The 17,500-nt window shown below is 40.3% G+C and overlaps 1 protein-coding gene across 1 annotated transcript in view; it reads left to right on the top strand.

Annotated features, from left to right (window-relative positions):
* Window positions 1-17,466, top strand: part of LOC133977102 (uridine-cytidine kinase-like 1) — a gene marked incomplete at its 3' end in the record, with an annotated part of 33,706 nt that extends 16,240 nt beyond the window's left edge. The window contains 7 exon segments of the mRNA XM_062415240.1: window positions 1,924-2,113; window positions 5,071-5,132; window positions 8,943-8,959; window positions 14,624-14,722; window positions 15,630-15,723; window positions 16,469-16,531; window positions 17,344-17,466. Coding sequence (XP_062271224.1) covers window positions 1,924-2,113; window positions 5,071-5,132; window positions 8,943-8,959; window positions 14,624-14,722; window positions 15,630-15,723; window positions 16,469-16,531; window positions 17,344-17,466 — 648 coding nt within the window.
* Between the last annotated feature and the right edge of the window lie 34 nt (window positions 17,467-17,500).

Below are 17,500 nucleotides of genomic sequence, written 5' to 3'. Positions count from 1 at the left end.
AACCATAATAAAGGCTTATTTCCTCATGTAGTCCTGGTTGTAAAAAGAAGCTGCTGAGTGAATTCCTGGTGCAGCAGGTTTATAAAATGATCTACGTTCGCCTCCTCGCTCTCTAACCTTTTGAGGAACAATCACCTCCTCATTCACCTCCTGGTTCACCTCCTCCTGCCGGCTGACAGCTCTGCTTATCCAGCAACATGCCACCTATCGCTCGCTCGCTCGCTCCGTCACTTCGTCAGATTTATAGCAGACAGAAGAAAGAAAATAAATCCAGCGGCTTGTTGTGAGACTTGAGTTACACCTGAACCTTCCTCCGTCATCCTCGTCTGAATCCTTTATTCTTTAGATTTATTACAACCGGTCATCAATACTTCCTCTTTGTGAGTGAGGCTGCTTCCTTCTTCTTTGTGATCCCACGTATTGATTTCTTTCTTTCCCTTTTTTTTAATTTTTTTGCTGAGTTCAGATGAGGTTTTTTTGTCTCTTTTTTAAAGTGACGGTAATAACTGATGTCTCCTCTGTTTGCACTTCTTCAACTCGACACGACATCGCTGCGTCGCTTCATATCAGCCGTAAAAAATGTCAAATCATGGAAGCAGCTCAGCGTGTTTCCACTGCTGCAGGAAACGAACATGAAGCCTGTATTTAATACTGTCTGTATATACTGTACATACACATAAAATTAGACCAATATATTTCACCTTTTTATGTTTATATGCTTCCAATTCTTACTGTTGCATGTTTGTTTTTATATAAAGCACATTGAATGGCTTCTAGGTATAAAATTAACTATATAAATAACGCTGCCTTGCCTTTTAAATCAAGAATATGTTGAAATCAATTAATCAATTTAGATACTTTGCTAATAAGTTTAAGCTTAAAACAAAAAAAGCCAAATCTTTGCTGGTTTTAGCCCCAAAAATCTTAAAATTTCTCACTTAGTTTTCTCCTCTTTGTTATTAAATACAATATTTTCTTTATTTTAAAATGATGTTCAGGTAGAGCAAGAAGTTTGAAACCTATGATCGTCTATTTTTCACTATTTTATAGCATTTTATAAACCAAGAATCTCTTTTTTTAAAAACTCTAACAATCAAATAAAAGCCAAAAAAAATATTAAAAACAAAACATGAGAATAAAGAAACAATAACAAACAAACAAGAAGTCAACCATACATTTCACTTTTTTCCAAGTTTTTGAGAACAGTCGCTGACATTTTGGAGTAATAATGAAAGTGTAAAAGATAAACTTAACAATAGAGTTAAAAACAAAAAAAAGTTTATTGTACAACGGTTGTGTTTCATTATTCTGTTTGTTGCTGTTAAAAGAGGAGAAAGAAGAAATTACGTAACATCCGTGACGTCACCCATTGGTTTGTGGACTGCTGCTCGGAGGCCAATAGTATCGGATCTGAGCAGCGCCATCTTGAAAATTTCAGGTGCATGCTGGGAAAAATAAAAACAGGGATTCTACTTATATGGGCATCATGAGGAGCATGAGGCGCCCTCCTGAACCTGTGAATCAATCAACCTGTCAATCACGACGTAGCCACGCCCTAATGCATACCCTGCTTTATCGTCACATATAAAATCAGGGTGGCCAAAATGTCCCAAATGAACATCATACTGCATTGAAGAAGGCTTTAAACTAGCGATTGAGACCATAAACACATTTTGAAAACGTTTACTGATGTTAGAAATCAAGTGAGAAGTTGGTGAATTCTCCATTGACTTGTATAGAGACGGAAGTCCTTTTGACACCAAAACGGTCGCCCCCTGGTGGCCTTTTGATAGAATGCAGTTTTAAGTTACTTCCGGGTTGGCTTCATTTCAGAGGACCAGAACTACCCGCCTGGTGTATATATAAAAAGATATCTCAGATTAATTAGATATTCTTCTCTTCTTTTCATCCTCTGTCCACCAGCTCCTGGACATGAAGGTGTTTGTAGACACAGATTCAGACATCCGCCTCATACGGAGGCTGAAGAGGGACATTTCACAGCGAGGACGAAACATCGGCGGAATCATCAAACAGTACAACAAGTTCGTGAAGCCGGCGTTCGAGCAGTATATCGAACCCACGGTGCAGGTGGCCGATATAGTGGTTCCCCGAGGTCAGTGGAGTCCAAATACCAGTACTACACCTTTAATGCACCAGTACTGCACCAGTACTATACCAGTACTACACCAGTAATACACCAGTAATACACCAGTACTACACCAGTACTACACCAGTACTACACCAGTAATACACCAGTAATACACCAGTACTATACCAGTACTATACCAGTACTACACCAGTAATACACCAGTACTACACCAGTAATACACCAGTACTATACCATTAATACACCAGTATTACACCAGTATTATACCAGAACTATACCAGAACTATACCAGTACTACACCAGTAATACACCAGTACTACACCAGTACTATACCAGTACTACACCAGTAATACACCAGTACTACACCAGTAATACACCAGTACTATACCAGTACTATACCAGTACTATACCAGTACTACACCAGTAATACACCAGTACTACACCAGTACTACACCAGTAATATACCAGTAATACACCAGTAATACACCAGTAATATACCAGTAATACACCAGTAATACACCAGTAATACACCAGTACTATACCAGTACTACACCAGTATTATACCAGTACTACACCTTTAATGCACCAGTAATACACCAGTACTACACCAGTACTACACCTTTAATGCACCAGTACTACACCAGTACTACACCAGTACTACACCAGTACTATACCAGTAATATACCAGTAATACACCAGTACTACAACAGTACTTCACCAGTACTACACCAGTACTACACCAGTAATATACCAGTAATACACCAGTAATACACCAGTAATACACCAGTACTATACCAGTACTACACCAGTATTATACCAGTACTACACCTTTAATGCACCAGTAATACACCAGTACTACACCAGTACTACACCAGTACTACACCTTTAATGCACCAGTACTACACCAGTACTACACCAGTACTACACCAGTACTATACCAGTAATATACCAGTAATACACCAGTACTACACCAGTACTATACCAGTACTACACCAGTACTACACCAGTAATATACCAGTAATACACCAGTAATACACCAGTACTACACCAGTAATATACCAGTAATACACCAGTAATACACCAGTAATACACCAGTAATATACCAGTAATACACCAGTAATACACCAGTAATACACCAGTACTATACCAGTACTACACCAGTATTATACCAGTACTACACCAGTAATATACCAGTAATACACCAGTAATACACCAGTAATACACCAGTACTATACCAGTAATACACCAGTACTACACCAGTACTACACCTTTAATGCACCAGTACTACACCAGTACTACACCAGTACTACACCAGTACTATACCAGTAATATACCAGTAATACACCAGTACTACACCAGTACTTCACCAGTACTATACCAGTACTACACCAGTACTACACCAGTAATATACCAGTAATACACCAGTAATACACCAGTAATACACCAGTACTATACCAGTACTACACCAGTATTATACCAGTACTACACCTTTAATGCACCAGTAATACACCAGTACTACACCAGTACTACACCTTTAATGCACCAGTACTACACCAGTACTACACCAGTACTACACCAGTACTATACCAGTAATATACCAGTAATACACCAGTACTACACCAGTACTTCACCAGTACTATACCAGTACTACACCAGTACTACACCAGTAATATACCAGTAATACACCAGTAATACACCAGTAATACACCAGTACTATACCAGTACTACACCAGTATTATACCAGTACTACACCTTTAATGCACCAGTAATACACCAGTACTACACCAGTACTACACCTTTAATGCACCAGTACTACACCAGTAATACACCAGTACTACACCAGTACTATACCAGTAATATACCAGTAATACACCAGTACTACACCAGTACTTCACCAGTACTATACCAGTACTACACCAGTAATATACCAGTAATACACCAGTAATACACCAGTAATACACCAGTACTATACCAGTACTACACCAGTATTATACCAGTACTACACCTTTAATGCACCAGTAATATACCAGTACTAAACCAGTACTACACCAGTATTATACCAGTAATACACCAGTACTATACCAGTACTACACCAGTATTATACCAGTAATACACCAGTATTATACCAGTACTACACCTTTAATGCACCAGTAATATACCAGTACTACACCAGTAATACACCAGTACTACACCAGTATTATACCAGTACTACACCTTTAATGCACCAGTAATATACCAGTACTACACCAGTACTATACCAGTAATACACCAGTACTATACCAGTACTACACCAGTATTATACCAGTACTACACCTTTAATGCACCAGTAATATACCAGTACTACACCAGTACTATACCAGTAATACACCAGTAATATACCAGTAATACACCAGTACTATACCAGTATTATACCAGTAATGCACCAGTAATACACCAGTACTACACCAGTAATATACCAGTACTACACCAGTACTATACCAGTACTACACCAGTAATACACCAGTAATACACCAGTACTATACCAGTAATACACCAGTAATACACCAGTAATACACCAGTACTACACCAGTAATACACCAGTAATACACCAGTACTATACCAGTAATACACCAGTAATACACCAGTAATACACCAGTACTACACCAGTAATACACCAGTACTACACCAGTAATATACCAGTAATACACCAGTACTATACCAGTAATACACCAGTACTATACCAGTAATACACCAGTAATATACCAGTAATACCAGGCTTTTACTGATAAATTACTGTATAAATGTTTGATGTCTCAACAGTATCTGAACTGGTATTGATAAACTGGTATTGATAAACTGGTATTGATAAACTGGTATTGATAAATTTAAGTTATTTCCCAAACAACCTTTTATTATTAGTTTCAGTTAATTATGAGTCACTCTTCTTCTGGCCTCTTGTGTTTTAACCTCGTCTTTATCTGCAGGAGGAGAGAACTTTGTAGCGTTGGATCTGATAGTTCAGCACGTTCACAGTCAGCTGGAGAAGGTGAGGATCGATCTTTAATCTCAGTTTCTACTCGAACATTATTATAGATTATTAATCTGTGTTTACACTGTTAAAGTTGTTTTAGTTTAAAAAAAGTGCTGCAGATAAGAGAATCACAGTTTAACCTTAATAATACAGTTTGACGGCTTCATAATAATCATAATATTTACTCTACTGGATGTTTGGTTGGTTTTAATTATAAGCTGATAATCACATAAACCCTCCTGTTGTCCTCGAGTCAAGGAAGGGAGGAAGGGAGGGAGGGAGGAAGGAAGGAAAGGAAGAAGGAAGGAAGGATGGAAGGATGGAAGGAAGGAGGAAGGAAAGGAAGGAAAGGAGGGAGGAAAGAAGGAAGGAAAGGAGGAAGGAAGGAAGGGAGGGAGGAAGGAAAGGAGGAAGGGAGGAAGAAGGAAGGAAAGGAGGGAAGGAAGGAAGGGAAGAAAGAAGGAAGGAAGGAAAGGAGGGAGGAAAGAAGGAAGGAAAGGAGGAAGGAAGGAAGGAAGGGAGGAAGAAGGAAGGAAAGGAGGGAGGAAGGAAAGAAAGAAAGAAGGAAGGAAGGATGGAAGGAAGAAGGAAGGAAAGGAGGGAGGAAGGAAAGAAAGAAGGGAGGAAGGAAAGGAGGGAGGAAGGAAGGAAGGAAGGGAGGAAGAATGAAGGAAAGGAGGGAGGAAGGAAAGAAAGAAAGAAAGAAAGAAAGAAGGAAGGATGGAAGGAAGAAGGAAGGAAAGGAGGGAGGAAGGAAAGAAAGAAGGAAGGAAGGTAAGGAGGGAGGAAGGACAGAAGGAAGGAAGGGAGGAAAGAAGGAACAGTCAAAACAGACGGGGTCAATTTGACCCGGGAGGACGACACGAAGGTTAAATGTGAATATATTCTGTTTTTTTTTAATCTGCTATGATAGTAAACTTTATATCTTCAGGTTTAGTTGTATCTTCGGCTTTGGGAAACATTAATCAACATGTTTCAACATTTTCTGACTAATTAATTAATCAAGAAAACAATTAACAGATATAATGAAAATAATCGTTAGTTGCAGCTTAAAGCACCTTAAAGTAGATTTATGGCTCATAGATAATGTGAATGATGCATAATAGCAACATAATTAAAAGCTCAATATTCCTTAAACTTTAAAAAAAACCTGTTTATTAATAATCCTGGAGGTGTTGAATAGTATTAACATGACCTGTGATCACTCCTGAAAGTCACCTGCATATCTGATATAAATATATGTAATAATAATAAACAGAAATGTGCCTTTAACGTCACTCAGAAAAACTTTCAATGTGTCGAAAAATACATTTCATACTCCGATAAATCTGGGTCGGAGAGGTGGAACAAACCTTAAAGCTGTCACATTTACTTTATGTGCTGACTCGGCTCTTTGCTTGAAGTTAAATTATAGTTTTATATGTATTTTTCTCCCAGTTGGCAGCTTATATATTTATATAAATATTTATATATATATATATATATATAAGGACATTAAAGTGAAAAGGAAAGTGTCCAAACTCCTGACTGATGCTTTATATTCATTCACTGTCACAGTAACCTAATGTTGACCCTGAACACTTCCGCCATCTGCTGGTGGAAAGAGGTAACTGCAGGTCAGATTTTAAAAAAAAAAAATAAAAAAATAATAATAATAATAATAATTAAAAAAAAGAAACTGGGAAAAACTGCTTATTTCTACAATTTATCAGAATCACAGTTAAAAGATTCAAATTCTGAATTACACAAAGAAGTCACAGTGAAATATTTAAATCCTTTAAACCAGGAGGTCAAACTACTTTTCATTCAAGGGCCACAAACAGAACAAAAAGATGGAAGGAAGGAAGGGAGGAAGAGAGGGAAAAAGGATGGATGGAAGGAAGAGAAGAAGGGAAGATGGAAAAAAGGAAGGAAAGAAGGAAGGAAGGGAAGAAAGAAGGAAGGAAGGGAAGAAGGAAGGGAGGATGGAAGGAAGGAAGGGAACAAGAAAGGAAGGAAGGAAGGGAAAAAGGAAGGAAGGGAAGAAAGGAAGGACGGGAGGATGGAAAGAAGGAAGGAAGGGGAGACGGAAGGAAGGAAGGAAGGAAAGATGGAAGGGAAGAAGAAAGGAAGGAAGGGAGGAAGAAAAGGGAAGCAGGAAGGAAAAAAGGAAGGAAAAAAGGAAGGAAGGGAGGATGGAAGGAAAATCCAAAAGCCACTATTACAGTACTATCTATGACAGGTCTGAATATCCCCCCCCCCCTTCCTCCCTTTCCCCCCCTCCTCTCCACCTCATTGGTGACACAGAGGTCCGGCCTACCTGAGATTAATGAAGCCGTAAAGTCGGAGAGGCGTCCTCCATCTTTCCTCCATTCTGCTGTCATCGGAGCGCTTTATGAACGGGAGCAAATGATGATCTGTTCCTCCTTCAACACACACACACACACACACACACACACACACACACACACACACACACACACACACACACACACACACAGCTCCCTTCTTTTTTTCCTTTCTCTGACATCAATGTGTTTGTGCATTGATGTGTTTTTATGGGTTAATGTTTGAATGATCACAGCTTCTTATTTACATTATAAAGTCTCTTATTTACCTTAAGTTTATATATTTATTACCTTATTTTATTGTTCATTTAACATTTTATCTGCAGATTTCTTGCCAAGGAATCAGTTTCCAATTGACTTCCAGATTAAGTCAATTGTTAAACTCTGTATTTCTCATTGTTTTAGATTATTTTCAAAGTAATGTTTCACAATGTTTTATATTAAAAAAGGCAAAAAAATAATAACATCAAGAAAAAAGTGCAGCTACGACAGTTTGAGTTTAACTGATAATGAAATGTTTAACCCTCCTGTTGTCCTTGAGTGAAGGATGGAAGGGAGGAAAGGAGGGAAAGGAGGGAGGAAGAAGGGAGGGAGGATGGAAGGGAGGATGGAAGGGAGGAAGAAGGAAGGAAAGGAGGGAGGAAGAAGGAAGGAAAGGAGGGAAGAAGGGAGGGAGGAAGGTAGGGAGGATGGAAGGGAGGATGGAATGGAGGAAGAAGGAAGGAAAGGAGGGAAGAAGGGAGGGAGGAAGGTAGGGAGGATGGAAGGGAGGATCGAATGGAGGAAGAAGGAAGGAAAGGAGGGATGGAAGGGAGGGAGGAAGGAAGGATGGAAGGGAGGAGGAAGGAAGGGAGAAAGAAGGAAGGAAAGGAGGGAGGAAGGAAGAAGGAAGGAAGGAGGGAAGGAAGGAAGGAAAGGAGGGAGGAAGAAGGAAGGATGGAAGGAAAGGAGGGAGGAAGAAGGAAGGATGGAAGGGAGGAAGAAGGAAGGAAAGGAGGGATGGAAGGAAGGGAGGGAGGAAGGAAGGATGGAAGGGAGGAGGAAAGAAGGAAGGAAGGAGGGAGGGAGAAAGGAAAAGAGGAAGGAAGGAAGGAAAGAAGGACAGAGGAAAGAAGGAAGGGAGGAAACAAGGAACAGAGTGTCAATAAAAAAAGAACAATAAATAATAAGCAGAAAAAAACAGAGCACAGGAACTATTTTCTTTCATTTAGAAAATAATATAAGAACAATAATAATTAGTTTCAGCCTTTAAAAACAATAAATCAGTATATTAAGTTAAAGTTGGGACATTTTAACATTTATTTATCTCTACATGTTTGCCTGTGTGTGTTTTTATATTTTAAATTATACTTTCGATACTCAGTAATGGTTTATATCTCTCTCATATGTTGTTGTTTTTTTTCCTTATGTTTGTCACTGCTTGCACACATATGTTCATGTGTGTGTGTGTGCGTGCTCGACTCCTCTCTCCTGGCTGAATGCTGTGTAACCATTCCAGCGTGAGATCACTGTGAGGTACGACTGTTACCACTTCCTTTTTTTATTACTTCCTCTTCATCTTCCTCTTCCTCTTCCTCTTTCCTTACACAGCTGCTGATTTTCTACATTTTGAATCTTTATTGTCAACGATGAACTGATCCAATAACTGTGTTTATTTAACCCTCCTGTTGTCCTCGAGTCAAGGGAGGGAGGGAGGGAGGAAGGAAAGGAGGGAGGGAGGGAGGATGGAAGGAAGGGGGAAGGGAGGGAGGGAGGGAGGGAGGGAGGGAGGGAGGGAAGAAGGAAGAAAGGAAGGAAAAGGAGGAAGGAAGGAAGGGAGGAAGAAGGAAGGAAAGGAGGGAGGGAGGGAGGAAGAAGGAAGGAAGGAAAAGGAGGAAGGAAGAAAGGAAGGAAGGGAGGAAGAAGGAAGGAAAGAAGGAAGGAGGGAGGGAGGAAGGGAGGAAAGGAAAGAAGGAAGGAAGGATGGAGGAAAGAAGGAAGGAAGGGAGGAGGGAGGGAGAAAGGCGAGGAAGAAGGGAGGAAAGGGGGGAGGGAGGAAGGAAGAAAGGAAGGAAAAGGAGTGAGGAATGATGGAGGAAACTAAAAAGGAAGGGAGGAAGGAAGGAAAGGAAGGAAGGAAGGCAGAGGAAAGAAGGAAGGAAGGTAGGAGAGAGGGAGGAAAGAAGGAAGGAGGGAGGGAGGGAGAAAGGCAAAGAGGAAGGAAGGAAGGAAGGAAAGAAGGACAGAGGAAAGAGGTAGGGAGGAAGGAAGGACAGAAGGAAGGAAGGAAGGGAGGAAGGAAGGTAAGAGGGAGGGAGGACAGAAGGAAGGAAGGAAAGAAGGAACAGTCAAAACAGACAGGGTCAATTTGACCCGGGAGGACGACACAAAGGTTAAAGCTTGATTTATCTTATTCTTCTATTAAAAACTATTTAAAACACTTGAAGGAACCAAACATCTGGAGCAGATTTGTTGACAATAAGAAAAATATAGAAAATCATCAGATATTTATTCTTTAAGTATTTAATCTGTTTAATAATCAGCTGTTATTCCTTTTACAAACAGACACAATGAGCTGTTGTCTTATTGTCTGGTTTACTTTCACTTTTCCTTTTTTTTAGTGAGACTAAGTTTCATTCTGCTGTCAGACACATATAAATCATCTCTGTCTCTTCTACAGTTGATTTCTCCTCTCTGTGATTGTTGATTGTGCTCTACAGTGGAAATATTGTTTTAAAAAAAGGAAATTATTAGTAGGACTGATGCTACGACTTCTACTGTTTACACCAGTGCAAACAAGAAACATTACTACAGTTTAAATTAAATAGAAGGCTGAAACACCTTCAGTATATTACTAATATCATATTTATTAACAGGAAATAATTAAGCTTCCTGTCGTCCTCCCGGGTCAAATTGACCCCGTCTGTTTTGACTGTTCCTTCTTTCCTTCCTTCCTCCCTCCTTCTCTCTTTCTCTCTTTCCTCCCTTCCTTCCTTCCTTCCTTCCTTCCTTCCTTCCTTCCTTCTTTCCTCCCTACCTTCCTCCCTTCCGTCTTTCCTTCCTTCCTCCCTTCCTCTTTTCCTTTCTCCCTTCCTCCCTCCTACCTTCGTGCCTTCCTTATTTCCTCCGTCCTTCCTTCCTTCTTTCCTTTCCTCTCTTCCTTCCTTCTTCCTTCCTCCCTTCCTTCCTTTGTCCTTCCTCCCTTCCTTCCTCCCTCCCTCCTTTCCTTCTTTTCTTCTTTCCCTCCCTCCTTTCCTCCCTTCCTCCTACCTTCCTTCCTTCCTTATTTCCACCTTCCTTCCTTCCTTTCCCCCTTCCTTCCTTCTTTCCATTCCTCCTTTCCTTCCTTCCTCCCTCTTTCATTCCTTCCTTCCTTCCTTCCGTCCGTCCTTCCTTCCTTCCTTCTTTCCTTTCCTTTCCTCCCTCCTTTCCTTCTTTTCTTCTTTCCCTCCCTCCTTTCCTTCCTTCCTCATTCCTTCCTTCCTTCCTTGACCTGAGGACAACAGGAGGGTTAAAAAAGCACACACAAGCATCCTCATGTATCATCATACATGTTAACTGAGTCTTAATCCAGATTAATAACATCCTAATATTTATGTATCAGGTTCATATAAAATCTTCCTTTCTGTTATAAAAGCAGTTTCCTCTCATCAGAGCAGCTTCATCTGAATGGATCTCATGTCCCAACATTTAAATCAGAGAGTTAACGACCAGGAAAATGTTCCCGACCATCGACGCGCATCAGCCAGTTAAATATAAACCTCATATTCATCCTCTAGTCTGCAGAGTCTTTAAAAGTTAGGAATCCTTGAAACATCCTCTATAACTTTATAGATTCACACGACTGTGACAGAAACACGTTAAGGACAGAAAACTGGGATTTCTCACATCTGGTCCATGAAAGATGGTTTTTGGTACATAAAAGACTCCTGATACAGTTTTAAATGTACAGTTATAGTCATAAAGCTCTTGTATATCTTAAATGTGCATGTTATAAGTCAACTATTGTGTATGTTTGTCCTCTATAGGTCAGTGCTTCACAACGTTTAAGGCTTAAAAGCAAAGCTGTAAATCTGCACACAGGTTGAACAGTAAACTTTATGTCTTTGTTCTTTCAGCAGTTCAAATAATAAAGAGGTGATTATTCTCAGATTGTTGCATTAAAACACTTTTTAGGCAAGACAAACATGTATTTCGTTAGCCACCGAGCTAGCAGCTGAGTTAGCAGCTGAGTTAGCAGCAGAAAGCTCTCAGACCTAGCGTCCATGTTTTCTGGTAGAGGTGGTGACTTTGATTGACAGGTGACACTTGGTAGGGGGCGGGGCTTCAGCGAACTCGGCGGCCACTCCCACAGCGTTTGGGAGCAGAGAAACAGGCAGACTTTTACACAACTTTGAGGCCTAATTTCATATATTTGGCAGGGTGGTTAACAACACACTTTTCTGTGGTATGTCAAACTCAGAACACATATTTATTCTTACTTTACACGGACTTTAAAGTAGCCGAGTGAATAGAGTCGCCTGAAACCAACTGAACTGTTCAGCAGCATCGATGTAGTGAAGCTGCTCTCACTCTGTTCTTCCTCTTCCTCCTCCTCTTCCTCTTTATCCCTTTTTCTCTCTATATATTTCTCCCCTTTTATCTCCTCTACTGAATATCTGTCATCTTCTTCAGAGGAAGCTCCGCTGGGATATGTGAGGCTCACCTTTTGTGCATCTTTCAGTATCATAAGTTTCGATGCACTTTTTAAGACTTTTTTTATCATATTAAAAAACGCTTTGCACCTTCATCACAGAAAAGTCAACATGCTTGGTTGCTTTTTGATGCTTTTTGATGCTTTTTGATGCTTTTTGATGCTTTTCATTAGCCGACATGTGATGATGAGTCGCTGTAAAAGCATTAAAGTGAAGCAGACGCATGCAGCAGCTGTGAGGCTTCAGCAGAATCAGACTTTTCTGCTTGTTTTGTTGCTTTTTTTCAGCATGAGTTTGACTTTATTTCTGCTTTTTATTGGCTGAAGGTGATGATGCATATACACTGTTATAGATGCTTAGTTATTAACCTTCCTGTTGTTCTCCCGGGTCAAACTGACCCCGTCTGTTTGGACTGTTCCTTCTTTCCTTCCTCCCTTCCTCTTTCTTTCCTTCCTCCCTCCCTCCTTCTTTCCTTCCCTCCTTTCTTCCTTACTTCTGTCCTTCCTTCCTCTTTCTCTCTTGCTTTCCTCCCTCCCTCCTTCTCTCTATCCTCCCTTCCTTCCTTCCTTCCTTCCTTCCTTCCTTCCTTCCTTCCTTTCTTTCCTTCCTTCCTTCCTTCCCTTCCTCCCTCCTTTCCTCCCTCCCTCCTTCTCTCTATCCTCCCTTCCTTCCTTCCTTCTTTCCTGTCCTCCCTTCCTTCCTCCCTTCCTTCCCTTCCTCCTTCTTTACTTCCTTCCTTCCTTCTTTCCTTTTCTTCCTTCCTTCCTCCCTCCTTTCCTTCCTTCCTTCCCTCCTTCCTTCCCTCCTCCCTCCTTCTCTTTCTTTCCTTCCTCTCTTTCCTCCCTTCCTTCCTTCCTTCCCTTCCTCCTTCTCTTTCTTTCCTTCCTCTCTTTCCTCCCTTCCTTCCTTCCTTCCTTCCCTTCCTCCTTCTTTCCTTCCCTCCCTTCCTTCTGTCCTTCCTTCCTCCTTATCTCTTTCTTTCCTCCCACCATCCTTCTCTCTTTTCTCCCTTCCTTCTTTCCTCCTCCCTTCCTTCCTTCTTCCTCCTTCCCTTCCTCCCTCCTTTCCTCCCTCCTTCCTTGACTCGAGGACAACAGGAGGGTTAATATAATAGCTATGAAATCAGCAGCTTACAGCTCAATGTGTTTATGTTTTTTGGTTGTCATGGTAACGGATCATTTCAGCTGAATGAAACTGATGATAATGACGTACCAACACCTTTAGCTGCTTGTTTTGGGTTTTATAAGCATGGCAAGAAACAGCTGATGGACTGAGGCGTCCAAACAGAAAGATACTGAACATTAAACTGGTGTTTTTTTTACAAATAGGATAATCTATTTTCATTTGTTTTAATGTTTTAAAAGTTTGTTCTACTTTATTTATATAATTCTTTCTTCTTACATCGTCGTTTTTTTCCAACATTCTTTGATATATTCGGCTTTTACGATAATGAAATAAGTATGAATTTACTTTCTCTGGTGTATTAAGAGGTTTTAATTGGTTAATACACAATCCTGAGCTGCTATTTGATTTTTTTTAAATGTCTTTATTCAGAGTCTGTGTCTGAAATCCCTCCTTTATTACTACTTCCTGTTTATTAAACACTCAATAATGAGCTTAATATCAATGTTTGAGACATTAATTGTTATAAAGTAATGAACATGGTGGAATATTTGAGCTGTAATGTTATTTAACCCTCCTGTTGTCCTCGAGTCAAGGAAGGAAGGGAGGGAGGAAGAAGGAAGGAAGGAAGGAAGGAAGGAAGGATGGAAGGGAGGAAGAAAGAAGGGAGGGAGGAAGGAAGGATAGGAGGGAGGAAGGAAGGAAGAAAGGGAGGAAGAAGGAAGGGAAGAAGAAGGAAGGATAGGAGGGAGGAAGGAAGGAAGAAGGAAGGAAAGGAGGGAGGGAGGAAGGACGGGATGAAGAAGGAAGGAAAAGAGGGAGGAAGAAGGAGGGAAAAGAGGGAGGAAGGAAAGGATGGAGGAAGGAAGGGAGGAAGAAGGAAGGAAGAAAGGGAGGAAGAAGGAAGGAAAAGAGTGAGGAAGGAAAGGAGGGAGGGAGGAAGGAAGGGAGGGAGGAAGGAAGGAAAGGAGAGAGGAAGGAAGGAAGAAAGGAGGGAGGAAAGAAAGAGAGAAGGAGGGAGGGAGGAAAGAAGGAAGAGAGGAAGGAAAGAAGGAGGGAGGGAGGGAGGAAGGAAGGACAGAAGGAAGGGAGGAAAGAGAGAGGAAGGAAAGAAAGAGAGAAGGAGGGAGGAAGGACAGAGGGAAGGAAGGAAGGAAGGAAGGAAGGAACAGGATGGTTAAAGGAGATATTTAAACACTCAGATAAAATGAGTCGTAGTAAATACGGAGTGTTTTCAGACTCAGAGTCTTTGCCTGCTGCCTCCGTTTGGTTCTGTATCTCTCCAGAAGTTTATTGAGTCGTTGTGTGTGTAGTAATGTGTGTATTGTGTGTGTTTGTTTGTGTGTGTGTGTGTGTGTATTAATGTGTGTGTGTTTGTCTACAGATCAGCTCTGGCTTCGGCTCATCAGGGGCAGCCGTTACCTAAAACCCTCAGCGTGATGGAGAGCACACCACAGGTCCGAGGCATGCACACCATCATCAGGTCTGAACACACACACACACACACACACACACACACACACACACACACACACACACACACACACACACACACACACACACACACACACACACACACACACACACACACACACACACACACACATAGAAACACACAGACACAGACACACACACACAGAGACACACACAGAGACATAGACACACAGACACAGACACACACATAGATACACACACACACATACACACACAGAGACAGACACACACACACACACATGCACACACGCACGGACACACACACACACACACACACACACACACACACATAGACACACAGAGAAAGACACACACACACACAAAGTCACACACACACAGACACACACACACAAAGTCACACAGACACAGACACACACATAGATACACACACAGAGACAGACACACACACACACACACACACACACATAGAAACACAGAGACACACACACACACACACATAGACAGACAGACACACACACACATACACATACAAAGTCACACACACACAGACACACACACACACACAAAGACACACTCTCTCTCTCTCTCTCTCTCTCTCTCTCTCTCTCTCACACACACACACACACACACACACACACATACAAACACAGAGACACACACACACACACAAAGACACACTCTCTCTCACACACACACACACACACACACACACACACACACACACACACACATAGAAACTTATTTCTTACATCAAACTTAAAATCTGGACTTTGGAGAAGTTGCTGCACAAAGTTTTGCTAACTGGTTTCTCACCTCTTGTCCTCTGTGTGTGTGTGTGTGTGTCTTTCTCTGTGTGTCTATGTGTGTGTGTGTGTGTGTGTGTGTGTGTGTGTGTGTGTCCGTGCGTGTGTGTGTGTCTGTGTGTATATCTTTAGGAACAAGGAGACGAACCGCGATGAGTTTATCTTCTACTCTAAGAGATTAATGAGGCTCCTGATAGAACACGCTCTCTCCTTCCTGCCTCTCAAGGTCCGTTTCTACCATAAAAACACAAAGAAAACATTATTAACGTGAACTCTGGAGCTCGTCTGGAGGTTGAAACTCTTCAGAATAAACAACAACAGGATCTTTTCCCCTTTAATCTGATTGAATTCGTTTATTTTCCTACATAATCCAACTTTAATCTGATTAAATTACAAGATGAACTCTATAAATTGGATTATTTATAGAGCAAAATCAAAGTTACAAAGTGCTTCACAAGGCAGAAAAATACACAAATAAAAAGATAATTGTGTTATAAAAGAGAACAAATAAGAACAATTTAAAGAGTAAAAACCATTTCAATGTAGGAAAAAGCAAAAATAGACAAATCCAGATTTTTAAATGGGATAAAAATCAATTCAAGGAAAATTAAAGCTCATTTAAAATCAGGAAAGACTCTCAAATAAAAGTATGTTTCAGTTAATTAATATAGCAATTAGTTAAAATAAATAAATATCAATGTTTACAGCACAGATTTAAAGCGTTACAGTTATTTTAAATTCATAGAAAATACATTGAAAAAGCAAAATACATTAAAAGAAATAATAATAATGAAAATATTTATAGAATAAAAATTAGAAAAATGAGTTTCTGGAGTTAAACTGGTGTAATTAAGTGACCTTTAATTATTGTATTATTATTATTGGTAAAATGATTAAAGTGTTTGGTGAATTTAGGAGATTTATAAATCACTGTTTGCAGGTTTAAATGTTTATTTTCTGTGTCTCTGCAGCCGGTATCAGTGGAGACTCCTCAGGGAGGAACGTATGAAGGCAAGAGGCTGAGCGGGCAAAGAGTAAGTCTGTTATTATCACTGATGTTCACCTCGTCGCTGTTAAGGAACAATAATGATAATAATAATAATAATAATAATAATAATATTATTATAATAATAATAATATTATTATTATAATAATAATATTATTATTATAGGAATTACTATTTTATAATCACATCATCATTTTAAGTCATTTTGTTAAGAAAAAATGTACTTCTTCAACTTCAGGAGATTCTGTGATGACACACACACACACACAGAGAGACACACACACACACATACATATAAACACACACACACACACATACATAGAAACACACACACATAGAAACACACACACACTCACATACATATAAACACACACACACACACATACACACACATACATAGAAACACACACACACACACACACACACACACACACAGAGAGACACACACACACACATACATATAAACACACACACACACACATACATAGAAACACACACACACACATAGAAACACACACACACTCACATACATATAAACACACACACACACACATACACACACATACATAGAAACACACACACACACACACACACACACACACACACACAGAGAGACACACACACACACACATACATAGAAACACACACACACACACACACACACACAGAAACACACACAAAGTTCTGTGATGAATGAAGTTTTCATTCAGATATTTTAGATCCAAATAAGCTGATTATCTTATTTCCACAATATTAAAGCATTACACTCATCCTCTGTGTGTGTGTGTGTGTGTGTCTGTGTGTGTGTCTGTGTGTGTGTGTGTGTGTGTGTGTGTGTAGATCACCGGTGTCTCCATCCTGAGAGCAGGGGAGACCATGGAGCAGGCTCTGATGGCCGTCTGCAAAGACATCCGACTGGGAAAGATCCTGATCCAGACCAACCACGACACCGGAGAACCAGAGGTACGGTCCGCCTCTATTTAGAGTCCGACAGGGT

Source organism: Scomber scombrus, unplaced genomic scaffold, assembly GCF_963691925.1.
Source record: "Scomber scombrus unplaced genomic scaffold, fScoSco1.1 SCAFFOLD_284, whole genome shotgun sequence".
In the NCBI taxonomy this organism is placed as follows: Eukaryota; Metazoa; Chordata; class Actinopteri; order Scombriformes; family Scombridae; genus Scomber; species Scomber scombrus.
The sequence above is the reverse complement of the archived record's forward strand: the minus strand, read 5'-3'. Positions and strand labels throughout refer to the sequence as shown.